Source organism: Octodon degus, unplaced genomic scaffold (genome assembly GCF_000260255.1).
Source record: "Octodon degus isolate 3935 unplaced genomic scaffold, OctDeg1.0 scaffold00019, whole genome shotgun sequence".
NCBI lineage: Eukaryota > Metazoa > Chordata > Mammalia > Rodentia > Octodontidae > Octodon > Octodon degus.
The window spans coordinates 3294760-3305644 of NW_004524595.1; the positions used below are offsets into that span (position 1 = coordinate 3294760).

Genomic DNA, 10885 nt, shown 5'->3' on the forward strand with positions numbered 1-10885 from the left:
AGCTGAGCTAAATCCCCAGCCCCACAACAGTCTTGAAGACATGCCCAATGCTGTATTGGAACTGAATAAGGAATAACTGATAAAAAGAAAAGGCTGGGGAGATAGTGTAGCAGTCTAAGCACCTGCCTGGCAAGAAGGACCCAGGTTCGATCCTCAATACTGCATGCTGTGCTGGCCCTGGGATCCTGGGCATGCCATGCTGGCCACTGAAACCAGGCGTGGTAGTACATGCCTGTAATCCCAGCACTGGGGAAGCTGAGACAGGAAGATCACTCTAAGTTCGAACTGCATAGCAAGACCTTGTACCAAATACATAAATAAGATTTTAAGTTTTTTAAAGAAAGACAAAAGGTTTTCAATTTACATTAATCTGCCAGGAAGCATATCCAGAGTTTAGGGAAATCACTTGTTGAAAGATTAGGGTCACCTACGTGAAATCTTTGCAGTATGGAACAAATATTTTAATCTAGATCTCTGATGACTAGGGGAATTTCAGTGGATTTAGCAGACCCCAAATCCTGGAGGACAGAGATTTACTCCTGAAATTTACTGAAATTTCCTTTGGGTAGCTATTACATACATATATATGCTAAGAGTTGGATCCTGGGACTCACAAGATTGTGGTAGCTGTTTTTAAATTTGGCAAGCTGAGTGGGATCATGAGTTCTACCAGACATGCTCAGGTGACTCCCTTCACATTTTGTTAGGAATCTATTAAAAACTAGAAGCAGTATTAACCCACAAATGGTAGAACTGGTGTCAATTTATCAATAACTGACTGGAAAGCTGAACTCAGCACTTTAGGTATTTTTCCCTCCCTCCACACACAGGAAGCTTCTTCCTCCACCTTTGTCTTTCACTCCCACCACATGCACTGCAGATCTTCCATCCTATATAAACCCCAAACAACATGGTATCACAAGTAAAATGTTATTTTTCATAAGGCTGGGGATTGGGCACAGGGCAGATGCTGTAAGTGTTCTACCACTGTCAAATATTGTTAGTCCCAAGAATTTTTGACTTTTTTTTTTGAGGTTTTTGGTTTGTAGTGTAGGCTGGCCTTCCAACTGTGTAGCCCAGACTGGCCTTGAACTTGCAACAATTGTTTTCTAGTTCACAGAAGATTATATAATTACAATAGCTGGCAAAGATTCCTAAAGGAAAGAAACTGATTTATGGCCATTTTTGTAAAAATAAGGTTTAATAAAACACTGGCAATATAAATTAAAAAATTACAATGAGAAATTAAAGCATCTTATGGTGTAAGCCAACCAATATAGAAGAAGAGAGGTATGGCCAGTGCTGGTGGTGTGGGCCTGTAGTTGCAGCACTCAGGAGGCTGAGGCAGGTGGATCATTGTGAGTTCAAGACCAGCCTGTGCTACAAAATGAGCTCAGGGACAGCCTGAATTGCATAGTGAGACCCTGTCTCAAAAAGACAACAAAGCAATAGGTAGATTGGTTACTGTCAGCACTTACGTAATTTGGACAGGTTTTGGCAGTTTGTAGCCTGTAACTAACTGCTCTGATTGGCTGAAACCCAACTATTTGTTACAGGACAGATGTTCCTTGACTTTCAATAGTCACATTGATACACCCATTTTAAGTTGAAAAATATACCAAGTCTAAAATGCATTTAATATATCTAACCTACTGAAGTACCACAGCTCAGCCACACAACAGGAAATCAATGGTTTGTCATGTCTGCCCACCATTAGTGAATTTAATGCTATACCACTAGCCTGGGAAAAGACCTCAATTCAAAACCTGAAGTATAGATCCTATTGAATGTGTTTTGTTTTTATATCATCATGCTAAAAAAATTGCCAAGCCACTGTAATACAGAGATCATCTGAATACACTCTGAAGTTATGTAGTGTTCTCTACATATTATGCTAATAGTTTGAAACTTACAGGAAATAACTTTAAATTTTTATGGCTTGCTCACCCTGCCCTGGGGTGGGGCTGGTGCAGCATGTGGTTTACCTAAGCTTGCCTAAGCAGGTGCTTTAGACTGTTGAGCTATCTTGCTGGCCCTAGAGAAGATAACTTTACATTAAGCTTAACTTAATAATTATCCTTTTTTTTTTTTTTTAATTATCCTCTTTCAATCAAGTTGCTTTTCTTTTTTTTGGTACTAGGAATCGAACTCAGGATCCTGTAATTCCCAGGCAGGCACTGTGCCACATCCCCAGCCATAATCTTACTTTTTATTTGTGTGTGTGTGTGTGTGTGTGTGTGTGTGTGTGTGGCCAGCTCAGCCCGCCAGGGGGCAGGGCGAGCTGGCATGTGGTGCTGGGGGATTGAACCGCGGTCCCTGTGCTTTGCTAAGCTTGTTCTAAGTAGGTGCTTTAGACCACTGAGCCATCTCACCAGCCCCCATAATCTTACTTTTGGGAGAAACCCTAGCATTAACATCACCTTCTGTTATTATCATTGTTTGATTTCAGTATGACATTCAAAAGACCAAGATAGCTTCAGTGATCCTTCATGCGTTCAAATTTTTATTATACTAACTGGAATAAGATCATTTTGAGGTACAAAGGATGACTGCAAAGGATGGCTTTTAGTTTTAAGCTTTACAATTTATTCTTCCTTGCACTTTTCAGTTTGAAACAAAAATAACAATACAACTTGCTTCTGAATTCATGTAATCTACCACGTAGCATGTATCTAATATGTTGAATTATTTGGAATGCTGTTAACATCTGTGTTAAATTATGTAGAAAAACTAGAAAGATTAAAGGAAAAAATAATGTAAGTTACCTTGGAGTCACAAGAGTCTTTTCTACCACAAAAATGAAGTTTTATTTGAAGTAGCTATGTTATCAGGAAATATATATATATAATGAATGTAGTGTTTGTAAATGAACAAACTGTTAAAAGTGGCTAAGGGCCTCTGAATAATTTTTCAAAATGGTAAATTTCCATCTTTAAATTTAATAACCAATATTCATGTACTCAGTTTATTTATTTTTTTCCTATTTAGTCTTGACTTCAGTTAATTTCTTTAAAAACATAGGGGCTGGTCAGATAGCTCAGCAGACTAAAGTGCCTGCTTTGGGTTCGGTCTCCAGCGTGCCGTGCTGGCACCGGCCTCGCCTTTGGGGTGTATTGAGACAGTGATTGAGACTAGGCATGGTGATACGCGCCTGTAATCCCAGTGCTTGGGAGACTGAAAACCAAGAATCACTACGAATCTGATCTACATAGTGAGACCCTGTATATCCTGCACTAACTTCATTAAAAAAAAAAATTAAATTAACATACTCAAATTAATAAAGATTGCCCTTTTCTTGCCAAAGGATTATTTTCTAACCTTCAATATGATTTCTAAAATAATATGTCTAAAATTCTATTACACACTGCTCAATTTTATACTCCACTTAGGAAATATGCTATCACATTAGGATAAAAGTGTATGCAACCTAATACATGTACAATTCATGAACAGTTTCAGAAAGTAATTCAAACCATGTCAGAATGTTTAAATATTTCACTGTTTAAAACAAAAAAACAATAAAATAATCAGCCAGGCTTCGTATTAGACAACTTTTACTAAATGAGAAAACTACATTTAAAATGTGCTTTAAACCAAAATGAAATTAGAAAAAAAGACATAGGCATTTTAAAGAACTTTTGCACTGTGCTAAAATCAAGTATTTCTTGCAGTAATACAATGTGCCAATCCATAAAGTGTAAGTTACAGAATTCTCAAATTATCATTTTCAAAGATAATATTAAGGTCAAGAATTTCACATCTATGGTAGCACACAGAAGGGGTTTATAAATACGATGTCCATTCCTATGAAGCTTACAAATTTGACAATGCTCAATAAAATATTTTAGAATCCCATCCAACAGTGTCACATCTAAGAATTGCAAATCTGTGTTCTAGAAGTTCTCCTAAAATCATTGTTGACTGTTCTACTACTTGCCATTCCTTAACGCTAACCTTGGGGGGAGGGGGAGCGGAAGTGGAAGGGGTAGGGGACAGAGAAAGGAGGGGGGAGAAAGAAAAAGAACAGAAAAAAAAAATGCAACAAACGCTTGATCATGTACAGAAATTATTGCTACTATAATTCACTACAAAGCGTATTTATACATTATCATATGACCTTTGATAATGAAAAATCAGAATAAAAATCTTTAGTGACACAGCCTTACAACTGTACACAACATTCACATGGCAATATTAGATAGCGAAGCACCCAATACCCATGGTTGACAAACTATCTCACTGATCAGAATTCATTAAATATATCCTTCGTATAGAGGGAAGAAAAAAAGATAGTGTCAGCTTTCCAAGGCTTGTCAAAAAAGGATTCTCATGTTTTGTGGATCTGAAAGCAATCAAAACAACAAAACCCCCAAAAAACAGAATTGATGCAGGTGAAGGTGTTATCAGAAAGTTAAGCATGCCAAAAGGTGTTTCGTGCGAATTAAAACCTAAAGCCAAGGTACCACATAATCACATTACCAACTAGTTGGGTAATACTATATGAGCATTATCTTTAAGTTAAATGAAATGCTACTGCACAATACAGCATCAATAAGTTAAAAATTAGAGTGCACAAATCCAAATCAGTGACAATTTTTGTAAAAAGCAAAATATTCACTATTAGCTGTAAAGTTCACCCAGTCAAACTGATTAAAATCACTAGATTGGACTGTCTGCACATTTTTTTTTAAGAATTATCAATCTTGAGAACTCCTTTTTCCTATAATGAGGTGTAAGTTGTCTTATTAACATCAAAAAGGTATGTAAGTAGATAAGCAAAGAAAAGTAACAGTTGATGAAGTGAATACATTTAAAGCTCTTCTCGTATTTCATTTTTAAAAATGGTTAGGGGAAAAAAATTAAAGTAGTTGCCATTATTCTAGCAGAAACAAACAGAACAAAATAAGCTCAAAATAATTAAACAACCAAGCAACACTAAAACCACATTACACAAATGGATCATCATGCTTTCATCTGGTTTAACTATCACATCTAGTTTAACTGGGATGCTTTTCAACTTTAAAAATTTTGCTATGTGAAGGTGAAACTTTAATGGATAATTTTGAATTTGGATTTAATTTTATTGAGTATTATAACAGTATGCTTATTACAATACAGTGTAGCACATCTTTCTATTAGAAAAAAATTTAAGATCCTTTACCCGTCTCCTTAAGTTAAAGGTGTGACATCATAAAGGGTGTCAAATGGCTGGATGGTTTTACAGTGCACACTTATATATTATGAAGTATGTCCTTAACAAATCTGATGGTTTCTTTATAGGATTCCTTTCTTCACCTTTTCTTCGGTGGATTAGCTGTTCGAGGTGGAGTGACAGGGCGTCCAGAATTCAGTCCACCATACTGGTACTTAGCTTTCTTTTCAGATGGTTTCAGTATCTTAAAGTAAATTATTTATAATAAACAATGTTATTCTTTCATAAATGGCTTGAATTATAAACGTGCAATAAAAAGGTAAAACAAAACAGCAAAATTCCAGAAATATTTCACATTTAAAGAATGTGGCACAAGGGGTGGGGTGTAGTTCAGTGGCAGAGCACACACTTAGCATGCACAAGGCCACTGGGTTCAATCTGCAATAACAAAAAAAAGGCACAAAATATCTGATAACATGCCATCATTCCATCAACTTTTTAGTAACAAAAACTAGAGTATATTATCCCTATGAACTACCCCATCCTTAAATGTATTACTTTTATCCCCTAAATCAGTTGTGAGCACAAGTGGCTTAAATGTAAAAAAAACTTAGAACCTCATTAACTACAGCATTTATTTATGAAGGTAAATAATCTGTTAAGTCATAAATTCTTCAGATTTTTTTTCTATGTGTAAATTGGTAATTTTCTTAAAAAAGCCTTCCCCAATGGCTTTATCCATATACTTTTCAAGCCATAACATTCACTTATTTACATACATAGGAATGACCTGTCAATTATCTATCTGATCCCATCCATCCATCCATCCATCCATCCATCCATCCATCCATCCATCCATCCATCCATCCGAGTCAGGGTCTTGCCATATAGTTCAGGGCTGGTCTTGAGCTCACTATGTAGCTGCGGCTGGCCTCAAACTCAAGGTGATCTGCCTGCCTCAGCTTCTCACTTTCTGTGATTTCAAATTTTAGCATTTTTGTCCACCCTGAAAAGAAACCTTGTTCATAGTAGCAGTCATTCTCCATCTTTCCATAACCCAAATATTAGCAATTACCTATCTATGTCTCTATAGATCTGCCAATTCTGGACATCTCATGTATTTGCCATCATATGACTTTGATGACTTGCTTCTTCCACTTAAGTTTGCAAAGCTCACCCATGTTGTAGCATGTAGCAGTACTTCATCCTTGGTGCTAAGTATTCTTCACTATGAATAGGCCACATTCTTAAAAAATTTAATCATTCAGATGGGTTTTGGACTTGTTTCCACTTTGTTTTCATTATATAATGCTCCTATAAACATTCATGCACAATACTATGTATGGACCCACATTTTCATTTCTCTAGGGGTGGAACTGCTGGATCAAATAACTCTTGTTTTGATGAAGACCAACTTTTTCCAAAGCAATTGTACCAATTTACATTTCCATCACCAATGTATGAAGTTTAGAGTTATTCTACATTCCTGTGAACAGTTTTTACAGTGTGACTGTTTAATGGGTATACAGCTTTAATATACATTATAAACAAGTAAGAAAAATGTATAAAAAAGATAAAGTATTTCTTAAAAGGGGGGCTGGACATAGCTCAGTGGTAGCAGTGCTTGCTCAGCATGTTCAAGTTATGATCAAACCCCGGGTTTGATCTTCTGTGTCTTTAGTTATCCTTTCGTGGCTGCCTCAAAGTCCCTATCTTCAAAATTTTCACCTTTCATGCTCATTTTGACTTTGGGAAAGAGCCAGATGTTGCAAAGTGCCAGACTCAGAGAATGAGGTGGATAAGTCTTAATGTTTTCATGAGCATGCCTTTTTGTTCCATGGCACTTGGCAGCCATGTTCACTGTATTTCTGATTATACCTTATAAAGAAGCTGAGGAAGAGGACCTCCAGAACTGCTTCGGAAAGTGGCAAGAACATATAAAACAGGTTTGTTTGAAGCAAGGGAAGAGGGTCCTCTGAGGGGAATTAATGGCAACATGTCCTTTACTACAATACATTTAAAAAAATTTAAACATTCATCATATTTTGATAACATTTAGTAAGGAATTATCAGTTGGCCCTACATATCCACACATCTGAGAATTCTACCATGAATTGAAAATATTTGAGAAAAAGTATATTGGTAATATACATGTATAAACTTTTTTCCTTGTCATTATTTTCTTAAACAGTACAGTGTAAATCTAAGTAGGGCCGGCCAGATAGCTTAGCAGACTAAGCACCTGCTTAGGCAAGTGCAGTGACTGGGGTTCAATCCCTGGCACAACTTGTTGCACCAGCCCCATCCCAGGTGCACTGAGCCAGCCACCAAGCCTGGATGTAGTGGCGCAGACCTGTAATCCCAGTGTTGGGGAGGCTAAAAACAGGAGGATCACTAGGAGTCCAAGCTGCACAGTGAGACTCTATACCAAATACATTAAAAAAACCCAAAATACGAACCTACAAAGCATACACATTGTGTTAGGCATGGTAAATAACCCACAGATGATTTAAAGCATATATAACACAATTTTATAAACTATATGCAAATATTATACTCTTATATATGGGATTTAAAAATCTTTGGTTTTAGGTGAAGGACATTAACACTTGTAAACACAAACTACTAAAGCTGTTTTAGTCAATGAATAAAAATGATTTGAAAACATTCAAGAGACATTGCTAGTGTCTTTTCAAAATGTTTTTTTTTTTTTCTATAAATTGGTACTTTTAAAATTTGTTGTTATAAATGCATACTTTTAAGATCTGGAACAGTTTTAGGTAAATACTTTATTTTCATCTGAGTTTATACTATAATCCTGTCCCTAATCTATCCCATCAATCCATGTGGTAAAAACAAAATTCTAATTTTTTTTTTTTTTTTTTTGGCGGTACTGGGGATTGAACTCAGGACCCTATGCTTGCCAGGCAAGAACTTATTCTACTGAGCTATCTCCCCAGCCCCAAAACTCTAAATTATCTGTTGTATTTACTTTCTCTTAGTAGGTAAGCCACTAGCCAACAGGTCATCAAGGAATTTAACAATTCTGACATCTGAATCAGAATAATTGACACAATTTAGGTTCCCTGAAACCCTCATATTTGATATATACTAAAAGTGCTGAGAGATTTGTAACTGCAAACAGAAATTTCAGTCAGGCATGGTGCATACACCTGTAATCCCAGCACTTGGGAGGCTGAAACAGGAAGATCACTATGAGTTCAAGGCCAGCCTGGACTACATAGTAAGTTTAAGGACAGCCTAAAGTACATAGCGAGACTGTCTCAAACAAACCCAAAAACCAAAAAACAAATGCAGATAGACATTTGAGTCTAAATGATAATCACTTCTGAATTAAGTGATTTTCAATATTGTGCTTAAGATCACACATCTAAAAGAAAAATCATTCTGTCAATAGCTTTAGAATTCTAGTTGATATAAATTTATTACCTGAAATGAACACATCAGAGTTTCATCCACACTCATCATCCCACCAGCATTATCAAATTCGCCACAGTAATTTGGAGCTGAAAATAGGGTTACCAACTGTCGTTTTGCAAAAAATTCATATCCATCTTCCACTACCTGCAGAAAGAAATGTTAAAAGTAAAAAGCAATAGATAATCCTCAGCCATCTACACTAACTGGGATTAATATAGCAAAGGTCTAAAAATTCCTCTGCTTTGTTTTGGAAGCTGTGAAATTTTCTTAAATATCGCTTAGAAAATGGAATAATAAACTTGTTACGAAAAAACCATTTTTAAGATTCCCCATGAGACAAAAAGAAGATATGTTAATAGGTACAGCAAGCACAAGGAGCTGGGATACCAAGTATTTCTTTGACAACAGTAGTATAATCCAACTATGGAAATTTTAATTAAATGAGCAATAGACAATGAAAACTAAAATTTGGGCATGGTGGTGCATGCCTGTAATGCCAGCACTCAGGGGGTTGAAGGAGGATTTTGCGTGTGAGAGACCAGTCTGGACTACAAAAGTAAGCTCAAGACCACCCTGAACTGCATAGTGAGACCTTGTCTCAAAAAAAAAGAAAAGGAAAAAAAAAAAAAAAAAAAAAAGAAAAGAATCTATCATCCATCCATCTTTGGGCTGGTGAGATGGCTCAGTGGTCTAAAGCACCTACTTAGAACAAGCTTAGCAAAGCACAAGGGACTGCAGTTCAAACCCCAGCACCACATGCCAGCCAGCCCCGTACCCTGGTGGGCTGAGCTGGCCACACACACACGCGCGCGCGCACACACATAAATAAATTAAAAAAAAAAAAGAAGAGAAAAAACAAAACTTAAGGGGCTGGGGAAGATATCTCAGTAGAGTAAGCGCTTGCCGGGCAAGTGCAAGGGCCTGAGTTCAATCCTTAGTTCCACAAAACAACAACAAAAAACCCCCCCCCAAAAAACGCCCAAACCTAAACTTCGCAAAAAGTTTTCTTTTTTGCTTTATATTTTAAACTGTTAGAACACTAAAACACTGACAAATAATGAAAAAAATTACTCAGTTATACACCTCATCCTTTTTTATGAGGCCAGCAGGGTCTTATTATGTAGTCTGGGCTGACCCCATACTCATGGTTATCTTCCTGCCTCAGTCTCCTGAATGCTGGAATTATTGGTGTGTACTACCATGCCGGGCCAGATCATAGTTTTGTTTTTTTAATTTTTATTTATTTATTTATTCATTTATTTAGTGTATGTGGCCAGTTCAGCCCACTAGGGGGCGGGGCTGGCTGGCATGTGGTGCTGGGGGATTGAACCGTGGTCCCTGTGCTTTGCTTAGCTTAGTTTGTTCTAAGTAGGTGCTTTAGACCACTGAGCCATCTCACCAGCCCAGATCATAGTTTTTAAATTAAGTGTCAGACTAAATTTTTATACGATTTTTTCCCTTATGATTTATAATTAATGATTCCTAGAATTTGTTGTTACCTAAGTGATTTAAATCATTTATTCAGATATGAGAGGCAAGCAATACGTGTAAGCATGATTATTTTCTGAAGCCTATTTTATATATCCTTTGGAAACCTAAAGTATGTTGTTTGCTAGTGAAACATAGTAACTCCAAAATAAATTACTTTTAAGAATAATTTCCACCAAGGACCAGCCTGATAGCTCAGCAGATTAAAGCTCCTGTTTGGGCAGAACGCAGCTGAGGTTTGATCCCTTGCGTGCCTTGCCGGCCCTGCTCCCAGGGCACACTAAGACTGCGAGTGAGACTGGGCATGGTGGCATGCGCTTGTAATCCCAGCTCTTGGGAGGTTGTAAACAGGTGGATCATTACAAGTCCGATTTAATAGTGAGACCCTGAACACTCTGTAGACCCTTCCCTAAAAAATACAAAAGGTTAGTATGTACAGGGCTGGCCAAATTAGGGTATTAAAGCGCCTGCAAGCGGGTGTAGGGGCTAGGTATTTGATTCCCGGGCCTGCCATGCTGGCTCCGATGAGACAGCGACTGAGACTGGGTATGGTGGCACAAGCCTGTAATCCCAGCACTTGGGAGGCTATAAACAGGAGAATCACCACGAGTCCAATCTAGTAGTGAGACCCTGAACATTCTGTAGGCCCTTCCCTAAAATATTAAATAAATAAAATAAAAAGCAAAGAGTTGGAGACAGCTCAATGGCATAGGGACCTGCCTTGCAAAGTGCCAAAGTCTTAAGTTCCTAGTACCACAAAAAAATAACCTAAACTAAAAGACCTCCCAGGAAATATCAAAGAAT

At 37.2% G+C, this 10885-nt stretch overlaps 1 protein-coding gene across 1 annotated transcript in view; it reads right to left on the bottom strand.

The window, feature by feature from the left end:
- Positions 1 to 3542: 3542 nt before the first annotated feature.
- Positions 3543 to 10885, bottom strand: part of Ppp1cb (protein phosphatase 1 catalytic subunit beta) — a 39934-nt gene continuing 32591 nt past the window's right edge. Inside the window, exons 7-8 of the mRNA XM_023711109.1 lie at positions 8603 to 8737; positions 3543 to 5396 (exon numbers count right to left, since the gene is read on the bottom strand). Of these exons, the coding sequence (XP_023566877.1) occupies positions 5292 to 5396; positions 8603 to 8737 (240 nt within the window). The 3' untranslated portion in view covers positions 3543 to 5291. The remainder of the gene's footprint in view (positions 5397 to 8602; positions 8738 to 10885) is intronic.